The sequence below is a fragment of the Hermetia illucens genome, chromosome 4 (assembly GCF_905115235.1).
Source record: "Hermetia illucens chromosome 4, iHerIll2.2.curated.20191125, whole genome shotgun sequence".
NCBI lineage: Eukaryota > Metazoa > Arthropoda > Insecta > Diptera > Stratiomyidae > Hermetia > Hermetia illucens.
In genome coordinates this window covers 74,996,465-75,019,664 of record NC_051852.1, presented here as the reverse complement: position 1 = coordinate 75,019,664, position 23,200 = coordinate 74,996,465, and the positions used below count along the sequence as shown (strand labels likewise).

The 23,200-nt window shown below is 41.7% G+C and overlaps 2 protein-coding genes across 3 annotated transcripts in view; one reads left to right on the top strand and one right to left on the bottom strand.

The window, feature by feature from the left end:
- Positions 1-23,200, top strand: part of LOC119653484 — a 55,178-nt gene that overhangs the window by 9,625 nt on the left and 22,353 nt on the right. Inside the window, exon 1 of one of the 2 annotated variants that reach the window (XR_005249703.1) lies at positions 7,539-7,725. The exons of the other annotated variant lie outside the window; for it this stretch is intronic. The gene's annotated coding sequence lies outside the window, so the exon portion shown is untranslated. Of the gene's footprint in view, positions 1-7,538; positions 7,726-23,200 lie in introns of those variants that run through there. 2 annotated transcript variants of the gene reach the window in all.
- Positions 19,006-23,200, bottom strand: part of LOC119653481 (paired mesoderm homeobox protein 2B-like) — an 82,936-nt gene continuing 78,741 nt past the window's right edge. The window contains exons 4-5 of the mRNA XM_038058108.1: positions 19,941-20,169; positions 19,006-19,794 (exon numbers count right to left, since the gene is read on the bottom strand). Of these exons, the coding sequence (XP_037914036.1) occupies positions 19,556-19,794; positions 19,941-20,169 (468 nt within the window). The 3' untranslated portion in view covers positions 19,006-19,555. The remainder of the gene's footprint in view (positions 19,795-19,940; positions 20,170-23,200) is intronic.

The window sequence follows — 23,200 nt, the reverse complement described above, 5'->3', positions numbered from 1 at the left end:
TGTTTTTGGTCTGCGCTGAATAGCGTCCGCTTCGTTTTTTCTCGTTTCTTCCGTGCATTTGTGGGTGCGACCTGCCGTGTCGGTGTAAAGTTTACCGCGTTTCAGTATAAACTCACCGCGTTTACATCTCAATCTCGTACTTCTCTGTAAGAAAAATGTCTTTTGACAATAAAGACACGGCAGGCCCATCGGACCCGCAAGTGACCGCCCTCGCCGTACGCGTTCCTCCGTTTTGGCGGCGGAACCCCGAGCTGTGGTTCGTGCATTTGGAAGCGCAATTCCAAATGTCCGGCATCACATCGGACGCGACCCGTTTCAACTACGCGGTGGTCGGCCTGGACGAAGAGTCCATACTTCTGGTGTCCGACGTGGTGAAGTCGACATCGTATGTGCAGCTCAAGAGCGAGTTGATCAGGCGCCTGTCGGCAAGCGAGTCGGCAAAATTAGACCACTTGCTGGCAGGTTTAACCTTAGGTGATCGAACTCCCAGCCAATTGCTGAAATGAGGCAATTGGGTGGGAGTAAGATCGGCGAAGACCTGATCAAGTCGCTCTGGCTGCGTCGGCTCCCGGAGGGCACCCAGGCGATCCTCGCTTGCGTCTCCGGTTCCTTGGAGGAACTGGCAGCGACGGCCGACCAGGTTCAGGAGGTGTACGTACGCCCAACCTTGGCGGCCGTTCAACCACCGTCGGATGAGGTGGGTGAATTGAGGCGCGAGATTGCTGCATTAACAGCCAGTATGGCCGAGATGCGGGCGACGTTGGACGCTCAGCGTTCGGGCGCCAGATCGCGAGCACGCTCGCGGTCTGCCATCCGAAAAGGGCGATCAGGTAGCAGGTCGTCAAGACAGTCCACGGACCCAGGGATTTGCTGGTACCACCGCAGATTCGGGGATAAAGCGACAAGATGTACGCTACCGTGTAGATTCTCTTCTACCGCAAAAAACTAGGTCCGCGGGGGGTCTTGGCGGCGGCCACCCAGAACGCAGCACCACGTCGCCTAACTATTTTCGACCCCCTCAGCAGGCGCAACTACCTCGTCGACACGGGTGCGGAGGTTTCGGTTCTTCCCGTACCCCAGCATCATCAACTTTTCCCTCAACCGCTCAAACTTGCGGCAGCAAATTCCTCCCGCATCAATACTTACGGATATAGGCAAGTGGACGTGAGTCTTGGCTTGCGTAGGACGTTTTCGTGGCGTTTCATCCTGGCGGATGTCAGCTTCCCCATACTAGGCGCAGACTTCCTGTGTCACTATGGATTGCTGGTGGACTTGCAAAACAAGTCTCTTATAGATTCCACGACCAACCTTAATTCGTCGGGACATATGGTATCTCACCCAGGCAATAATCTTTCCGTTCTTTTAGAAGACATTACCGACTCTCGTGTTCGGGCACTTCTCCAAAAGTTCAGCCAGATTACTACCAACTGTAGTCTCTCCAAACCAGTGAAGCACAATGTGCAGCACCACATTATCACTACTGGTTCCCCGATCTTCTCGAAGGTGCGTCCTCTACCATCTCAGAAACTGGCAATTGCACGGAAAGAGTTTGAACAACTCGTTCAACAGGGTATCTGCAGGCCCTCAAACAGCTGTTGGTCTTCCCCACTGCATATGGTCCCTAAGCCAAATGGCGAATGGCGCCCATGTGGGGATTACAGAAGGCTAAATGCACAGACTGTTCCTGACCGATATCCAATTCCACTCATCCACGACTTTGCGCATCACCTCGCAAATTGCCGCATCTTTTCGACCTTGGACTTAACCAAGGCTTATCACCAAATCCCAGTAGCTCCTGAAGACATTCCAAAGACGGCAATATGCACACCCTTTGGACTCTTCGAGTTCACCCGAATGACTTTCGGATTGTGCAATGCGGCGCAAACCTTTCAAAGGTTCATTCACTCAGTCCTGCGAAACCTCGAATTCTGTTTCGTATATTTGGATGATGTTTTGGTCGCTTCTTCCACTGAGTCTGAGCACTTAGCCCATCTCGAGTGCATTTTTCAACGTCTCCTTGAGGCCGGTTTAGTCCTAAACGTTGAGAAATGCAAATTCCTTCAACAACAGGTGAGATTCCTCGGCCATTTCATTTCCCCTGAAGGAATACAGCCCGACCCAGACAAGGTGCAAGCGATAACAAGCTTCCCGCGTCCAAAGACAGTGAGGGAGTTGAGGAGGTTCTTGGGCATGCTAAACTTCTACCGTCGTTTCCTGCCCAAGGCCGCCCATCTCCAGTCCATTTTGAACGCGTACTTGTCTGGCCCCAAAACTAAGGACACACGAGAGATCGTGTGGTCTGAAGAGGCTATCTGCGCGTTTGACAAATCTCGTCAACAACTGGCTGACGCTACACTCTTGGCATTCCCTCTTCAAGATGCACCCCTAGCCGTTTTTGTTGATGCCTCTGACATCGCAGTAGGTGCTGCCCTTCACCAAAAGGTGAACCAAGTTTGGCAGCCGTTGAGCTTCTTCTCGAAGCAGTTGAATCCCGCTCAACGGAACTACAGCACCTACGATCGCGAACTGCTCGCCGCATACCTGTCCATCAAATACTTCCGTTTCTCCCTAGAAGGCAGGCCGTTCACAGTGTTCACGGACCATAAGCCTCTCACGTTCGCTTTGAAACAGAAGCCCGACAAAGCGTCCCCTCGTCAGCTTCGACACCTGAGCTTCATAAGCCAGTTTACGTCGGACATCCAGCACGTGTCCGGGAAGGACAACATTGTTGCTGACGCTTTGTCTCGTGTCTCCGAAGTTAACATCCCCGCCTCACTCGATTTCTCGGCTATTGCCAAGGCGCAAGTGGATGACGCAGCACTTCAGAGCCTCAAGTCCAACCCCAAATACAAATTTCGGGAGTTGCCCATCTTCGGTTCAAACCTCTCGCTCTGCTGCGAAGACTCGGAAAAGGGACCTCGGCCATACATTCCGGCCACATTTCGCAAGGAAGTGTTCCACGCAGTTCATGACTTGGCGCACCCCGGCATCAGGACAACAAACCGGTTAGTCACCGGAAAATACTTCTGGCCCTCCATGAACAAGGATATTAATTCCTGGGCCAGAGAGTGCATCGCATGCCAAAAATGTAAAGTCTCCAGGCATGTTAGGAAAGAAGTGGGCTCATTCCCCCGCACTACCAAGCGTTTCCACACCATACACCTCGACATTATAGGGCCTTTGCGAGACTCGCATGGTTATAAGTATTGCCTCACAATCATCGACAGGTTCACGCGGTGGCCTGAGGCAATACCTCTGAAAGACATCACGGCGCAATCATGTGCTGAAGCCCTCTGTCGAGAGTGGATACCTCGCTTTGGCGTCCCTGCAGTGATCATCACTGATCAGGGAATGCAATTTGAGTCCACCCTTTTCTCCGAGTTAGGCAAACTCCTTGGTTTTAAACGCCAGCGGACTACGGCATACCACCCACAATCCAATGGGATGTTGGAATGTTGGCACCGGACGCTGAAAGCCGCCATTATGGCACGCGACGACCCGTCCTGGACGCAAGTCTTGCCTCTCGTCCTACTCGGCCTTCGTACAACCCGCCGAGAGGAATTTGCTGCCAGCCCCGCGGAGCTGGTTTACGGGGAGAACCCAAGACTCCCAAGCGATCCGGTCTTCGACAAGAGATCGGGTCTCACGGAGTCGGGGTTGGTGCGTCTGCTGAGGGACAATCTCCGGCGCATCAAGGCGCCACCACCCACTCGACACTCGTCCATACCTGCTTGTTCGCCCAAGGAACTGGACACATGCACGCATGTGCTGATCAGAACGGATGCCGTCCGGAAGCCGCTGCAGCCTCCATATGAGGGCCCGTACCGCGTTCTCGAGCGGGGAGAACATTTCTTCCAGCTCGAGATCGGTGGTCACAAAAAGGCGGTCTCTTTGTCCAGGCTGAAACCCGCGTGCGCCCCGAAGCAACGTCGTGTCCGCTTTGTGGATTAACGGCGAACGAAGTTCGGGGATCAGTCGCTGAAACCCCCTAGGTTTCATCTGGGGGCGGAGTGATGTGGCGCGGCAGGATTCGCAGCATTCGAAATTTATTTCGAATTTAATTGCTAAAGAATACGGAAGTCCTTTTTGAATTAAAAAAATAGAATTTGAGTTAAGTTTGCTGTATAGAATTCGCGTTGAGTTTGCTGTATAGAATTCGCATTGAGTTCGCTTAAATATTTTAATAAAAATATAAATAAGTAATCTTAATTACTTAATCCCCATAGTGTTCAGAAGTTTAGTTCTGCGGGCTTTCCTATAGGCATGCCCTTTCTGCCCTTGGTCTACTTATTGCCTTCTGACCCGTTCGTCGCTCAGTGGCAAATCGATCGAAGGCTGCAAGTTCACTGTTCACTCCCTCTCTGTCTGTCTATGATACCTGATTTATTCGGAAACGGCTTGTCCGATTGTCACGAACGTGTGGTCTGTGAATCCCTTTACATATAGCAAGTGGTGCTGTTTTGTGTTTGTACCTGCGAGAGGCAGGCAGGCAGGCTGAAGCATCCAGCTTCTGGTTTCCCGACTTGTTTCCTGCTTGCTGAATTATTGCAATATAGAATTGATGCAACCCAAGCAACACTGCAGGCTCCATGAAAAATGGCGCGTCAAAAATACAGTCGAACCTGGATATAAGGAATTGCAAGGGAAACTCACTTAAATTCCTTATAAACAAGTTTTCCATTTATCCAGTTTTCCTTATACAGAGGCTTTCAGCAAAAAATTCCTTTTATCCAGGTTTTTAAAATCACCTGGTGTATTTAGTATAACAGCAACTTTGAGTTTTCATTTAAATACAAATAAATAATCCGCATGATAAATAAAATTAAAAAGAGTATATAAATATCAAAGATTCTTTATTTCATAAGTCGTCACTGTAATCAGTCGAATACATAAATGGAATGAGTGTCTATCTCATAGATATTAAGTTTTGAAAAAATCAAATATTTTTGTTTGTTTATCAGTGACCACATTTTCAACGTTTCTTTCAAGAGCGATAATATTTTCGAATATCTTTGGTTCGGTTTCACGCTGTTCAAAAAATTTTGTTAAAGTATGCAGTGCCTCTAACGCTTCCCTCTTCTTTACAAGTTTTATTTCAAGAGTATCGCCGTGATCTTCATCACTATCGTTTTCATTGGTGTCACACATTTGGAGGGTGCTCACAATGTCGTCGACTGTTTGCTCTCCTGTAACCTCGATATTTTCATCGACGTTTACATAATCTTCGAAGCTAGGTACCCTCTCACCGGCATTGGAAGTTAATTCAGACCACTCTTGGAATGAAGGCCGTAACTCCTCATGTGAAGAGTCCCATTCGGAATATTGGGGCTCTTGTAAACCATTTATCCTGAACCCTGCTTTCCTAAAACAGTTAGCTATAGTGGTCTGGGTTACAGATAACCATGCTTTTTTCACAAATCTCATTGCGATGAGAACGTTTATTTCCAAGCTACCGTTGCTTTCGAGATTTGTTAAAATATGGCGAACAACCTCCCGACGATAATTAATTTTAAAATTTTGAATCACTCCCTGATCTAGGGGCTGCAGCTTGCTGGTGGAGTTTGGAGGTAGGTAGACAACTTTTATGTGTTGTAGTTCATCTGAGCTGTAATGGGCAGTACAATTATCGATAAAAAGTAAAATTTTCCTATTTTCGAGGCGCATCTGAATATCGATTTTCTTAAGCCATTCCGAAAAAAGTGCTGCAGTCATCCATGCTTTGCTATTGTTTTTGTATTCAACAGGAAGAGTTATCACGCCTAAAACAGAAAAAAATCTATAGTATTTTAACTATCGACTCATAACCTTTATTCTGTTAATGTCATTTATACAGTAACAGCGAACGAAGAATCTTTTACTCACCTGCAAAACATCTGGGTTTCGTTGACTTGCCGATAAGAAAAACGGGTAATTTCTCAGTGCCAGTCATGTTCGCACATAAAAGAATAGTGACACGTTCCTTGCTGTACTTCCCACCATGACACGAAATTCCCTTAAAGGTAAAGGTCTTATCTGGCAAGCATTTAAAAAAGAGCCCTGTTTCGTCTGCATTGAAAATGTCGTTAGGAGAATAATCTCCCAGCAAAGCGGGAAGATCGTTTATCCACTGGCTACATGCGTTGATGTCTACAGCACCACTTTCACCAGAAATTTTTTTAAAAATAAGATCATTTCTTTTTTTAAAGCCATCCAACCAACCGTTGCTGGCGCAAAAACCTCCAATCGTCAACTTCCTAGCAAATTCTTCAGCTTTTTCTTTCAAAATCGGTCCATTTACAGGTACATTCTTGCTTTGGCACTGTTTCAACCACTCCACTAAACACTGTTCCAGATTCGGATATTCCGAATTACGATTTCTTTTTATTTTGCCATGTCCTTCAGAACACTCTTGTTTGATTTTGTCGCTTTCTTTTAAAATACGACACAATGTCGACAGCGGCACGAAATATTCCGCGGATATTGCATTCCGAGTTTTTCCGTTTTCAAACTCCTTTATCAATTTCAATTTCTCACTTAAACTTAAATTTTTTCTCTTGTTTTCGGACATGACAGCCTTTTATTATTAAAAGAAACAAAAGTTATAGCGGCAAAGGAACAGTAAAAGGTTTAATTTGCAAGTGAAAGAATCGTCACCACTATCACCGAGTTTCAAATTAAACTTTGAATAAACAAAAAATTTCAAAACGTGTCACAATAGAAAATTGCACGATTCTAAGAAAAAAAAAAGACCTTCCCTTTTTGTCGTTCAGGGGAAAATTCCATATATAGAGGTCATGACAACTGAATAACATAAAAATTTCCATTTATAGAGGCTCCGGAAAAAAAATGAATTCCTTATAAAGAGGTTTTCTATTCCATATATAGAAGTTCGAAAAATTGAAAAATGTTATTTTTTCTTTGAAAATTGAAGGTGCACGAAAAAATGTTCCATTTAAAGAAGTTTTCCTTATATCCAGGTTCGACTGTATTAAAAATATCGATAGATCTTCAACTCGCGCTAGAAATGGTCGTGAAAGCGGATTTACTCAACCGGCAATTTGAAATTATTGGGAATACCAATAAATCATTTTATTCTTACTATAAATTATTGCTGAAAAAAGAAAGAATGCGAGAGATATTTAAATCGCTCAGTTCTGAGCAGGTCATTGCCGCTGACAATAATTGTGCCTGTTACATGGGGATTGGTCGTCAAAAATTCAGTTTTATTCAGTTTGAATCTGGGGCGGTGTTGCATGAAGCGATCATTTCATTTTTGGATAAGTTGCTCGAGATCATTTTTGCTATTAGATGCTAGAAAAAGATTATCTGCATAGAGCAGTGTATAGGGCGCTGGACGATGAGCGTCCCGTGTGACGGTGTCCATAACAAGCACAAAGAGGAATGGTGAGTGGGCGCTTCCTTGATGAACACCAACAGTGACACGAAGCGGTTTTGATACAACCCCCACACTTCGCAGAGAGCAATTGTACCCAGTGCACGAGTTCTTCTTGCACTAAGTATTGTCGTAGAACATACCAGATGAGATCGTGTGGCGCACGGTCAAATGTAGTGATGTTCTCACGGTGTTTCTCCATGAGTAACCGCGCAGTGTGTATTGTGTCAGTAGTTCTACAGTTCTTAACAAATCCGGCTTGATTCACGGTTATTTCAACGATTTCACGAATACGGTTATCAAGAATGCGTACAAAATTTTCCCAAGGTGTGGGAAAATAACCGGATCGGACGGTAATTTGAACATTCTGCTGGACTACTTTTCTTTTTCCAAATTGGAACTGTCGTACTTTCTTTCCAGTCAGATATCCAGTCTGAATAACCCGATTAAAGAATTCACTGTGTCCAGTTTATCGTAAAGATTTTTGTAATGGTGCACTCGGGTGACAGCGACTGCTTTCTTTGCTTCCCGGTTGGCAATCTTAGAAATTTGCCAATTAGCACGCATTTTATTGTCGAGAAATTTGTGGTGGAGGCGTTTTTTTTCAAGGACCACCTGTGTGATCAGCTGATATAATGGTGAGATGTTAATACCAACACTGTATAGAGTGTGTGAACTATCACCAAAATAGAGAACTTTATAGTCCGTTTTAGCGCGTTCAATATCGCAGCTTTTGGTATCCGACCATCGGGTTTCTCGCAGAGCGCAGAAATCAATGCGCCTTTTCCGAAGGGCTCTTGCCAATTGCTTGACCTTTCCAGTTAGGGTACCAACATTTACTTGATCATATTGTTTCTAACGCCATTGGATGCGTTTTCTTGGTCGGCCTGCCGTGGGACATTTCACCAAGAGAGATCAGGTAGGATTTAGCATAGTGGAATAACTCGGACTATACTTTATTTATCTCTTTCCCTCATCTCAACATTTTTTTGTTTTTTTACTAAGGATAGTAAAAGGTACGTTGGCTCGAACCCTCTTCCTTTACCTGGGCTTGGGACCAGCATACTACGTTTATAGCATGGCGGAGCTAGAAGTCACTGTTATGTATGCGAATAACCATCTAAAGACTTCAAGAATCTGACGAAAAAGTTAAACATAAGGTCTACGTCAATTGTATTTGGCCTATCTGTACTTTATGTCAGAATTCGGATTTTTTAAAGCGCTTTGCATCTGCCATATAAGTTGCCAGTAAAAAAATACAGAGAAAAAAGAGCCGAAGCAGAAAAAAATAGAACATATTCAGAAAAGATTTCGAAAAGAAAGTAGATTGTTAGTTGCCATACCGAAAGTGAACTTTGGTAACATTAGCCGAAGATTCTCAATTAGCTTTTGGTATAACACAAATAGATGTTGAATTAATATATATATTAAAGGTTATATTGGAAAGCATCTCAAGTGGTCATAAAATAGACGGGCAATTCGATGAGTACATCATGGCGACTTCGAGCTTATATGTCGTCTATATGGATGGCACTGAATGAGTCCCACTACGCATAAAATATTAATTAAAATTAATTACCCATAGGACAATTGCCAGAAGAAACAGCAAAAGCTAGAAATAAACCCTTTCATTTATACCGCGGAAACTACGCGAGAAATTCTCCAGGGTGGAATGCAATATATCAAGATTATTATTAAGTTCAGAAGCAGACGAAGAAAAGGATCAAATTTTGTCCCGAAGCAATCAAAATGTTGCTACTGGATGACCTAAATACCGAATCCGGCATTTCAGACACGGACCGAGATTTATAATGAAATGAATAAGTTTCGTCAAATATGACAATTATTTTTTTTATTTTTACGTTTATTTTTTCACTTTTTGATTGGAAAGAGTAATAAATGTAAAATAATTTTGGCCTGAAAACTCCATGGTTACAAGAAACAAAAAAAAAAAAAACTGAATATCGCCGACAGTATCCAGATATTGCAACGTGAGAACACAAAAAGAAACGACCGGGGTTATACTTCTCTCCAAGTGAATTTTAATCAATTCAATGAAAATATTTCTTTAGTACTGACGTAAATGTACTGCACACACCTCAAATGCATTCACCTACCCTACCCCAAAAAAAAAAAAAAAAAAAAAAAAAAAAAAAAAAAAAACACCTCAATTTGGCCATACATATTAAATTTTTGGTAGTTTGGGAAGTTTTTGAACATAGCGTTATCTACCCTTAAGTCAAAATCTCCTGGCAAATGAGAATTCGACCTAGAGAGGTTTCGCTGTACATACACATGTCTGTCTGGAGTAACCCGCACTGATATGCAAATAACTAAAAAAAGCTAGAAGAGGAAAACTAAAATGTCTCCATGGACCAAGCGGTTCATATAAGTTCACTTTCTAGACTTAAAGTAGAATAATTATATAGAATACGTTTAAATGCAAAACTTTGAGCTACTAATAATAGTTGGATTTCATTCAAACTTCCCAAAGTTTTGCCTTATATTATTTCTTATACCAATACTGTAATTCTTGAATGAACGGGCACGTATATCTAGCGGTCAAACGGTAGCATAGGTCCCCGGGCGAAATGTGGATCGGTACGCACGGTACGCACGCAAACCTGGGAAACGCCTGCTCAACCAACACCAATAGCTCTACTACCAAACCCTATCTCCACCTCCACGTGGTGATCACTGAAGAAGGATGAATGCGAGTCTCCCGCGTCTAAAAACGGGACAAAATGTACCAATCGGTCCTCCAGGTTGGGGGTTGGGTAGGGCTGACAACCCTACACGGAAAACCGGAATTCCGAAGCCAGAGCAGTAGCCTCGCACAGGATGGATATTAAAACGACGAACCTGGCAAAGACAACAGAATAAGGATTTGCGCATTTTCTCATGGAACGTGCGCTCCCTGTACAGGCCGAATGCTGTTCAGCAGCTAGCCCCAATATAAGGCTGATGTAACAGCGTTGAAAAGAATGTGCTGGACAGGGACCGGTTTCCTGGAGAAGAGTCGCTACACCATAAACCATGTGCTCGGAGTAGGTTTCTTAGTCAGCCAAAAAATGAAACCTGCTGTTTGTCAGGCAAATTTAGAAATATAAGCCTCATAAACGTTCACCGCCCTACAAAGGAGTCTGCATAGTCGGAGAAGGTTACCTTCTACGAAGCAGTTGAGCGGACTCTCGAAGCCTGTTCCAAGTATGATATCAAAGTCATGCTTGGAGATTCCAACAGTTAAGTAGGGACGATCAAGGATAACGGACTGCGGATTATTCAGTTAGCAGTATCGCACGAAATGATTTTTGGAAGCACATGGTTTGCGTGGAAAGCGGTCCACAAACATACATGGGCCTTTCCAGACGAGACCATTTTCAAACAAATTGACCACGCCGAGAATCCCCTCCGACAATCAGGCGAGGGTAAATACTGAAGCCTTCCATAACACCTATAAGGGAAAATAGATGTCGCAATAACCGCAGCTGACAGATGACCTGGAGATGAAGCATCAACAAATGATCTCCACAACCAGCTGAAGAACGTTATCATTGATACGGAAACAAAGATACTTGGTCCAAACCGCAGGAAAAGTCGGAACGACTGGTTTCAGGATGAATGTAAGCTAGCAACGGAACGAGAGAAAGCCACATATCGAGTAATGTTGCATTCTCAAAGAACGCGGGAACGCGTAGAAACTTATCACGCACTCCGGCGAGCGGAAAAGCGACTTCATAAACGGAAAAAGGAAGCCTGGGAGAACCAACAAGTCTGTGAACTAGAAAAGTACAGGGAGCAACCGCACCAGGCGTGCAAGTTTTACCAGCAAGTCTGCAGAATGAAGTCCTATACACCTCGATGCTCATTCTGCCGAGACAAAGAGGGAAATCTGATTTCCGACAGAATGGGCATATTGGAGCGATGGGTTGAGTACTTTGATAGTTCATCAACCAGAACATCGGCGAGTTGGAGGTCTCGCCAACTGAAGACGACGGACAAATACTGCCACCACCAAGCATAGAAGAAAGAGTCCGAGCAATTCATCGGCTTAAAAACAATAAGTCGCCAGGAGCCGATGAAATGACAACCGAATTAGTTAAATATGGAAGTGACCAGTTACACCAAGTGATTCATCAACTTGTGCTCAAGGTATGGGACAGCGAATCAATGCCTGACAATTGGCAACGAGGCATTATCTGTCTCATACATAAAAAGGGAGATATCACACAGTGCAGTCAGTGCACCATCTTTTCATCGACTTTAAAGGCTCCTATAAAAGCATAGCCAATGTAAAACTGTACATGGACACGAGAGAATTCGGTATCCTGATGCAATTGATAAGACTGACTAGGCTGACGCTGACTAATGTGGGAAGCCAGATAAAAGCAGCAGGATCACTCTCAAGACCATTCGACATCAACAACGGTCTACGACATAGGGATGCCTGGATGTAAATGCGAGAGGCACCATTCTCTTCAAGTTCACCCAGCTACTGGCCTACGTTGACGATATTGGCATCATGGGAAGAAGAACCCGAGATGCAGAGTCTACCTTCATCCCGATTGAGCAGAGGGAGATCTTGGGCTGCAATTAATGAAGGCAAGACGAAGTACATAGTGGCAACGTCAGTCCCAAGACCGAAACTGAAAGAACGAACAACATCGAATCGCACTGGTCAAACGTCAAAACAATGAAGATAGGAGACTACAACTTTGAAACGGTTGAAAATTTCTCCTATCTAGGGTTGAAAACACAACCGATAATAGTTATGACGATGAAATCTGCGCACGGTTGTTGGCTTCCTACAGAGCCTATTCCAGCTTACAAAAACTGTTCCGCTCGAAACGTCTCACCATAAGGTTAAAGCTCTCACTTTAAAAACTATGATTTTTCCAGTGCTTATGTATTTCTCCGAGGCTTGGGTTCTTATTAAAAAAACTGCGAACTCTTGGCCGCGTTCGAGAGAAGAATCCTCCGATAAATGTTTGGCCCCCTACATGAGGATGGACGATTCCGTAGCCTACATAACGACGAAATCTATGAGCGATATCACGACCGTAAGGTTGTGGATAAAATCCGGTTCCACAGGTTGCGGTGGGTGGGTCACTTCATCCGTATGGATGAGGATAAAGGCAATATTTATGGTAGAAAAAGAAGACGAGGCAGAGCCTGTTGAGATGGAGCGATTATGTAGATCAGGACCCCAGACAGATTTTAGATTTTAGATACCGGTTGTTGCGCCGTTCTTGACGGTAATGATGATATATGTATTGTATTTTTAGGATGAGATTTCGTGGGGATGTATCAGATTTTTCGGTTGGAAAGGCTCCGAGAACGAGACTTGTTTCACTTTTTGGGGCACACATTTTGAGCCCTCACTCCCTTATGTTTCATAACAAAGTTATTTATGAAAAGTATTAATGGAACTCTTTTATTTCATATCCCACGTGACCATATTCGGTGCAAAAAAATGTACGCCCTTCCTTCGCATGTATGGGGAGTCCCCTCAAATTCAGCCCAAAATGGTGCTGCTTGCTATTTAAAAAGGGAGTTACAGTTCAAACCTTCTTATCAAATAGCGTGGCAATCGGTTCAGCCGTTTTCGAGCAAATCGGGTGTGACAGACAGACGGACATTGAACCGATGCTAATGAGGTTTTGTTTCACACAAAACATTAAAAATGAAATTGAATCCGCGGAGTTGTTAGTATCCTGGGGATTGGGGGATTGGGACAACGGAAGATATCCTTGCGAAAACATGTCGGGTCAAAAAGAAAAGTCACATCAAGTTGATCATCACATGAAATTAAATGTAACTACATACGTATTTTACTTTACTAAGATATCTTGCCGTTTGGTATTGTTTCTATTGTAGATATGCATGTAGTAGATTTTCATCAAATTATAAAGATTTCAAATTACAAGAAAAAAACTTTGTTTTATGATAATTTTTATTTAGATAGTATCCATAGGATTATATACAATTTGGAGCTTACACATCTCGGAGTCATAAATACATTTTCAATGATACATGTTACTTTTAAATAAACTATTTACAGGACAGTAGGACCGAGTCTCAAAAAATATTCTGATTTGCGAGCCCCGCAGTTCTTCCCCAGCAACACTTTGTAAACAGTCGGAATGTTAATTCAAATATGATTATTAATGGATCGTGTTTAAAGTAAATGGGGCCCGCTCTTCTTGAAATTATTCGACGGATTTTCTTATTTGAATGTATTACATTCACGTATAATAAATTTTCTCTCTATTTACATATTTAGTCGTATATGTTTATTTATATTGTACTTTCATATAATAATCTTCAAAAGTAAAACCATCCCCAGTAGATATTCTATTTTCGACACAATTATAGAATTGTATTCCGCTTTTACATTGCACTGATTCGAATTAAAATTCAATTGTTGAAAACACCCTCTGAGCCTCCATCTTTGCGCGATTATCAACTCATAACTAGTCCCTCATTTAATTTGTATAAATCGCAAGCTTTAATTGGTTTCTTAGCAATCTGAATAAACACTTTGTATGATTAATTTTGTCATTTGCACTGAAGTGAGTGCTTTGGGTAATTTTAAATAGAAATAATATTCTACTTCAGGTCGTGCAGAGTTTTCGTGAATGTATCACGTTTATAAAAATATCTATCAACACATAATTCAAGAGGTATTGAAAAGAAATTTCCCAACAAGTTTTCAAGCTGTTTTCATTTTTATTTTTCGACTTTTTCATTCGCAGTGATTAATGCAAGGCGAAACTAAGCGATGCTATGGGAACTCGGATTTGTTCGATAGCCAGAGATTTCCATTTTCGAACATTTCGTGCAAGAAAAAAATTGCAAAACGCTGAGTTTGCCATTTATTTTTATTTTTGGCACAAGACCCGAGATGTATGTAGATGACGCCATTCACCTTCAACTAACATGTTATGTCCAGTGATCTGAATTAGTCTTCTCCTCATTACTTCATTCCTTGTTAGGCAATCCTAATTTGCTGTCCCTATCGCTGATTTTTCACAAGGAAAATTATCCAAGAGATTCTGTGCTATCAGAATACTCCCAGATTGGACTCTTTCGTATATATTTGATTAATTTTAGGAAATTATAAATCAACTTTTAAATTTAAAGATTAGTAACTGTGGAACTATGAACCATTAAGTTATTTCTTTGCGAATTGATTTTGATAACTGAAAATTTGATTAATAAGAATTAGGGCGGTCAATATTATATGTGCGAGGATCAGCCAAACATAAACGCGAATATTTCAATGACTTTTTCTGGGACCGCTATAATTCCAAACCATTTCTTCTTATTTTAATTTATTTATTATATATAATATATTCCAGCTCTCAAATTCACTTCGATTGGGGTGACTGGTAAATCGACAAAGGATTCGAAAATCTCATCTTTTGTATCGATATCTAAAATTCTCAAAACATTATTAAATTCTATTAACATTTTGATTTTTTTTTAAGGTAAAGGTTAAATTTACAATCCCACCCCTAGAAGGAGGGAGGAGTCTATGGCGGGCGAGGAGGATGTCTCCTCTCCAAAGCTGATGAGAACCCATTGCGGCAAAACCCCTCGACCCCCCCCCCCCCCCTCAAGGTCAAGGCCGAAGTCAAGTTTGAATTTGCAAACATATCCCTGATGGGGAGGACATGCACAAGAAATAGAAAGGCCTTCCATTTATAATTCCGTTAAAGAACTGCGGCGGTCACCTCCCCCTTTAAAAATTATGCAGTGGGGGTTCAATTGTCATGTAGAAACGTCAGCGTTTAATTTTATCCCCTCTCTCAAATCCTGTTAAACAGGAGTTATGAGACCTCAAGTGGGCGGCATTTTCGAGAAATTTCGTAATAACACAAGGTCAAAAGGAAGTAGTTGGGATAGTTTCTACGTTAATCAACATGACAGAATATGTAAGTAGAAAAATACCAGTTGATACTGGAGACATAACCGATAACAGCTACGATGATGAAATCTGCACACGGTTGTTGTCAGCCAACAGAGTCTATTTCAGCTTATAAAAACTGTTCCGCTCGAAACGTCTCATCATAAAGACAAAGCTCTTACTGTACAAGTCAATCATCTTACCAGTCCTCATGTATTCCTCGGAGACTTGGGTTCTTAGCAAGAAAAATTGCGAACTCTTGGCCGCTTTCTACAGAAGAATCTTTGGCGCCCTACATGAGGATGGGCGAGTCCGTAGCCTACATAACGACCAAATCTATGAGCGATACCATCACTGTCAAGTTGTGGATAAAATCCGGCTCAATAGGTTACGGTGGGCGGGTCACTTAATCCGTATGGACGAGGATGATCCCGCCCGGAAAGTCTATAATGGCAATATCTATGGTAGAAAAAGAAGACGAGGCAGACCCTGCCTAAGATGGAGCGATGGCGTAGGTCAGGACGCCGGACAGCTTTTAGGGATATCGAATTGGTGGAGCTGGGCCCAAAACCGGGAAGTCTGGAGTTTCTTATTAAGGCAGGCCTAGATCAGATACCGGTTGTTGCGCCTTTGATGATGATGATACTGGAGATATGCTTCTGGTGAAGCTTTTTCATAATGGCACAATCACTTTCATGTTTGCGAAGGAAACATGTATATATATACATTGGGCAACAACGGAAGTTTGTTTGAAAGTTAACTAACCGGCGAGAAAAATCAGTGACTATTGGTTCTCTTCTTAAATGCCTTTTTAGATATTCTTGAATCAGTCACACGCTAAACATAATCAGCTCATTGAACCCTTTGACATTGTAGAAGTAAATATATGTCCCACGGCTTTCTGGTATGCTTGCTCCTCTCCTCTCGAAATGTTACAACCATTTTTCTTAGTACCTCTTCTTGAAACGAATTTACCAAATTTTTGGAAGTCTAATATATTTACTTTTAAATGGGACATAGCGCATTAATCATATACACCCCCGATGGTGATTTGCAGAAATTTGTTTCAGGTCTTTCCTGGTTTTTCAAATAAACTTCCACTCCTCCACCGTTCTAGACCATGTAACTTCAGAGCAACCCACATCTCTCCTCGGCACCCGGGGATTATGGGTTCCATTGCATTACATCCGCATCCTATTTACTGTTACTTCCGCTATCTCATCAACATATCCATGGGTGTCTGGCGTGTACTCCGACGAAGTTCTTCATTTGCTACTGGTTCAAGCCTGAGTACACCGCCCACATGATACAGACATGGGTTGATGGAAGTTTGGAGCTTTCGAATAACATATAGTATTGTAGAACATTAACGTGAAACAACCTCAACTCTATGTTGGTGTTGAGATAACTACATTTCTAGATTTTTGAGAAAACTCCGAATATAGCGCTGCCATTACTTCGAGTAACATAGAGAAATCTTCGAGTGACATAGAGAAATCTGAACCCCGCACCGTTCCACAATAATGTAGGGGCCGCTTAATGTCGTCGATATAGGGGGATCCAGAGAGGAAACTAGCTTATTATTTGTAGACCAAGCTTTCGAAGTATTCCTTGATTATTTTATCTATTATTTCTACGACGAAGCATGCAAATACCCCTCGCCACAGAATTTTAACGGTCATGCTATCTTCCATTTACTGGAAAATATATCTGATTCCCAGGATGTACGAATGAACAGAAGTAGTACCTCTGGAGATACTGTAGGAGCAATAACAAACAGGCTTACAGGGAGACGTTCAAAAGCACAGAATTTGTTCTGTTTGAGCGCGTTGATGGCACATTATTTTACTTGTGTTTGGAGGTGTGGTCGTTATCTACATGTTAAGGTGTTTGGAAATATTATCTACAAAAAGTGGATTTTTATCGGATCTTATACAATTGAAAATTATGTTGAAGTGCTCGTTCCAGTTCTTCACCTACAAGTAAATATTTGTCTGGAGATTAGGCTTAAGTGAGCTCAGCAAGTTAGTTGCATGGGGAAATAAGCCAATTTTTAGGTTCAGTTGGAGATGAAAGCAGAAAATTATACTTTTTAAATTTGAATTTACCTGGAGCGCTTATTGTTGATTTTTGATGCCATATATATGTCAATGCATTATATAAAAATAGAACTTGTTTTTATACATATCCGTTTGTGATCGATAGACTCCGAAACCGTTCAACCGATCGCTACGAAAATTGGTATATATTATATATGTGGTCCTTAATGCAACATATTTTGGGTGATGTCTACGTTGTTGTAAGTTGCTCTTAGATGACACTGCAATAAATCAACCTATACCCCTTTTGACCAGTTGTCATTAGCATATAATGGCTATGGTTGGTGAGACATTAAATTCTGGACATTATTAGAAATGCCACTTAAAATCAAACACTGGAAGAGCAACTAGACATGCAGGGCATCTGCTCGCCAGTAAAGCTGTGAAATATCTGAAGAATGGGACTCACAAGTGGAAACAGAACAAATCAAACCTTATACTTCAAGACCAGCTGAAATATCAGAGAAGCGGTGCATGATTTGACAACCTGCGAGCTTCCACTTCAAGGGCTGCCAAAACATCTCATCAACATGGTGTACGAATTACAATTCTTCGATAAAAAACATTTACTTTCAGGATGGTAATTCCCGGAGAGCTAGACACTCGATGTGAAGCTGAACGGTGACGACAGGCTCGATCAAAATTGAGATTCGATCACAATAAAGCAGCATTCAATTAAAATGAAGACTACGATTACAAAATGTATCCAAATGTCTTCATTGGTCTACATTGTGGCTATATTGTGCTTACCTTGGTGCACTTTGGAGTTTCAGTAAGATATACCTGGTGGTATGTGTTGTTCCACTGCCCAGGACAATTTGCCGCCACCAACTAAGCCGCCAGAGCAACTGCTAACTCATATTACTGGAGCTACACAAAGATCCAAACGCTTTTTACTGCATATTCGGAAGCATATTGGAGCAACAAATACTGTAAAATATAGTAATTTCCCACCTACACTCACAGCGAAAGTGTGTGTCATTAGATTCGTTCAGTTCTTCCAGTACAGAAAATCCGCACTCTTTGCAACTATAGACAGGCGAAACAAGGTCTTCCGGACTCAATCCATTATAAATAAGGATAGTTTGCACTAAGTACTAGATAGGATAGCTAAAGTGGCAGAAGGAGCGTAGGTTATAAAATACTGAATGAGGGAAAAAATAAGATGAGGAAAAACGGTCGAGTTCATGAAAATTCATGAAAAATGACATTGGTGTTTCATTAGCTATCCTGCAGTACGGAAGTAGTTATTATAAAGGAATTTGATGTTCATTATTACAGTAAAGAAGCCGTGAGCGCTTAAGCTCCTCATGAAACCCCGTCATTAACTCCATGAGTAGGATTTGGGGGTGTGCGTATATTCAAGAAATTTTATTACGACATTTGACAGACAGATGGATTCGTGGGCGATGGAAGAATCCTCGAGGAAGCAGAAAATTGCACCGTGTTTCACAGGAATACATAATTCGATTCAGTGCTCAGGAATTGCGATCATTTGATTTTTTGACTAAGTTTCTCCCTTAACTTACGTTCGAAAATTCTCGTATACAAACAAATCATTATTCTAAATGGCCGCGTCATCACATTGAAAACGAAAGTTACTCTCATGTGCATTTATGTACATTTTTACTAAACATCGTTATATTCTAAAATTAAATTACTTCCTATCACTATTGCGACTCTGTTGAAATGTGTCCAGTTCCAACCACAACATAACATCCTGACTGAATGAACATTTTCAGTACGACCACAGGTTCCTAACTTTTCTGCTCAGAATGCCGGCAAGATGGTTACGAAACTAATGGTAATCGCAAGGACACCCTAGGAGACACCAAATTCTGCTTGAGTTAGATTTAGCAAAAATTTGCGCAAACGCTGCTGAAAATGTTCTCATCAGCCCAACTCCAAGGAGAACAATGCAAATAATTTAGTTTTCTGGCCATGTTTAGCACGCGCTTCCTATACTCCATTAACGCTTTACGTAAATTAAGAATTGAATAGAAAAGGGTAAAGGAAAACGGACTACTCTGCAATTACCGCGGAATATTCGTAAAATTAAGGAATAATTGCTTGAGCATTCTTCACTTGGAAATAGTTGGCTGACGGTCGGAAGTTCAATAAGCTACCGCCTCGAGTAGTATTATTTGCGTAGTTTTATAATGAGTTCGGATAGGATTAGAAAAGATGACTAGACGCCGGTGTTGTTTTGTTCAATGATCCCAGAGGATGGTCGAGAAGATATCCAGCTCCTCCGCCTGCTCCCAGAAGCGACGAAAACGGAGACGAAAGCGACGCTGCTGCGGCGACAGCGGCGTGGTGTGATGTGTGGTGGCCGAAGGGAGTTTGCTTGGCCTGGAGCAGCGAACCGCATGATCCTGGCCATTTATTCGCATTCATGTCATCGGCCAGTTTGTCTGAAATTCGTAAAATAATTTCACTTAGTGAAAAGAATGAATAATAAAATCCAAAAGTTCGGTTCCGACTGAAAATTAGTTGAACTGATTGAACTTTGCTGGAAAATCTACAAAGCGAAACTTGGAAAAATGGTATGGGGTCTTACCGTTCTGCGATTTCAAATCAGTTGAATGATGCGATGAGGACGTACTTGAATTTGGAGTGGTTGAGACAGCGGAAAGTGGTGATCCAGGTTTAACATCTTTTGGAGTTGTGTTGCCGTTTGATTTGCTCTCAGACTTGACATTGCCTGAGTCCGAAGAACTATTCGAAACTTTCTGTTGGGCTAGTCTCTCCTGTTTTCGGAATTTTGCTCGTCTATTTTGAAACCAAACCTAAAAGGTAAAGAACAATGATGAAGTAGATGCCGAAAGTACGTATTACTACCAATGAGAAAAACATATATTTAGAAATTTTCCAGAATTATTCATTACCATTTCGTTATTTTATACTTAAAGACTTTGGTGATTCTGCGACATACTGTGCATTTGGAGCGTTAGCATAATCCCGAAAACCAAATTGCTGATACGGTTTTGTATTGTACCATCCTTTTTTGAGCATTAAATTTACCTACTATGTATAATAATCGACGGAGGAACAATTTAATTTGAAATATTATTAGCTGGACATTCTGGGGCTAGGCCAAATAAGATGGTGGAACCCTGGAGAGTATTTTTCTCCCTTTTGTATTATAGAAATTCGACCCTCTTCATTGATGACACATTGTTCGAACACAGAGCTTGCCATAAGGTCAACTGGTTTTCAATTGATCGATACCGTACGAGCAAACACCACTTGCGATCAGCAATAAATTTTAGAGTTCACTTCATAACCATCTGGTGGTCGTTTACCTTCGCTTGTGCTTCTCACAGAGTTGGAGAGCTTCACAGGGAATGTATCTGGCGTGCTGTATACAGGAAGGGCATTCCAGGTAAACTACTACTAATCAGAGCGACATACCATGCGGCAAAATTTCTCGTGTTGCATCGAAGTAAAATCTCAGAAAAATTTCAAGTCATAAGCGAAATTCGCGACGGTTTCTTCTCACCACCGATATTTTTTTTTATTGGCGGACGTTTTTCATGCTGCCTTGTCCGAAGCGCGAAATCCCATTTCGCTTTCTTTTTCTTCAACCTTTGTCCGGGTAGTTGAGTGATTATAGCAAAAGGCTGTCATACGGAAAGTCGCAATTCAAATCTCAGTCGTGGCAGTGGAATCTGTATCCTGATTTGACGTCGGATACCAGTCGACTCAGCTGTGAATGAGTACCTGAGTCTAATCATGATAATAATCGGGGGCAAGCGTAATACTAACCACATTGCCTCCCCTCCTAAAGGGGACTGTAATCTTATAGTGTACCTGATCAATCCTGATCCAATATGGATTGTTGCGCCAAGGATTCTTATTATTATTATTTGTCCCACAAGCGGGTTCGACTCGTTGGGATCGGTTCCGCCATTTTGTTTTATCAAAAGCCTAATCTGGATGCAATCGCTAGGCTTTCAAATCCCCTTCCAGCATGTCTGACCACCATTTTCCCTTTAGCGCGACCATACCATTAAAGGCACCTCTTTCACAACTTTTCTATAATCAGTGCAACACTCAGAACCATAGAGGGCGACAGGAGGAATAACATTGCGATAAATTTTGGATTTGAGACGTTTATTGATACGTCGATCACAAAGAACGCCAAGTGTGTAACACCACTTCATCCAGTCTCATAACTCAGTCCTCCATTGGCTGATCCCAGGTATTTGAATCGCTCCGTTCTGGGCAAGTCACTGCTGCTGACAGTGATTTTACGGGAATCGGTCGTCAAAAATTCGGTTTAATACAGAATCATAATTTTTTAACGTCATCGAGTGGAACCCACTCTCCAAAGATGGCCGACGAGTGGGTCACCCCAAAGGCGAGTGGAGTCCTGGTGATTATATTTGTTTGAAACCCAAAAAAGTATACATTTTCTATACTATAACCTATTACAAATATACGATTAATCAACTCTTCAGAAGTAAGAAAAAAGTTAATTATTGTCAATTATTTCAAAATACTGGTTCTAGGACCATATAAACAATACGAGGTTTTTCGAAGACCCTCCGTGGCGGCAGTTGAATTCCATTGAATCGTCTAGAAGGTCCAGTATATTCACATGAAATTGTTAGCTTGGAGCTCGTAGGACTTTCTTACTGATGGTAGTATTTTGACGAAACCAATGTTATGCGCCATATTATTCTTTATGATACTGCAAATTTGGTGCTCCTAGAATGAATTTAAAGGGGGTTTTCGAGTCAATTAAAAGATATTGGTAATATTCTTTTATCAGCCGCAGATCATTTTGAATATTTGTTTGTTTGTTTCCTGTAGTTTCCCAAAATGAGTCCTGTCTCACTTTATGTTTTTATTTTTTGACTCCTAACTCACCCATTCTGAATCATCGAAATTAAGATCTGCTTGCGAAAGATTCTTTTGAGACCTCACACAGATAAATAAGGGGATGTATGGCGACTCCTCTTTTAAAATCAACACAAACTCATGCCAATTAGTTTAAGCGTGGGAGTTTATAGTTCTCATATATCCACCAACTGGACTGAAACGCATGAACCCGTTTTGGAGGAAAGTGTGACAGATATGCAATAAGCCGATATTAATAAGGTTTTGTTTTATATAAAACCTTAAAAAAGACAAGCACAGCATCAATCATGACATCCTTTGAGAGGTATACTATAGGATTGCAGTACCATGTAGGAGGCAATGTGCTCAGCATTGTACTTGCCCGTGATTATTACCCTGATTTGACTCAGCTGATATCCGACCTGAAGTCACAATAAAAAATCTTACAGCCATCAGTGAGATGTGAACCGTTCCGTACAACAGCCTTGTTCTCTAAAGACTGAGCTATTCGGACATCATTTTATAACTTTGTTAATAATAACAGAATTCTTATCAATTTCGGTAGGATCATAACTCATAGTTAGAGAACCAAAAAAGACAAAATTTTCTTAAAATTCCGAAAAACATTTTTTATTTTGCCTAAACGGATATTGCGATGACCAGCTGTCCTCTTCCTCAGCTAGTTTTAGTCTGAACTATTTATGTATAATCCAGCTGGTCCGTTACAGTATAAGTGTATCTACATGAATGGCAGTCTCACATTTTAAGCAAGGACAGTCTTTAACACGATTTCAAGCAAAATGTGGGCTCCATTTGCTCCACTTTGCGGTCATGACATAGTGTGATAATAATGGAATTCAAAACAAAAGAAAAAAAAACCAAAATGTAACTCTTTGTGTTTTGTAATTTTTCATTTTTCTCTAATTTGACCTTATCCAGTCGGTTAGCAGTTTCTACCTAGTGCGACTCGTTAGT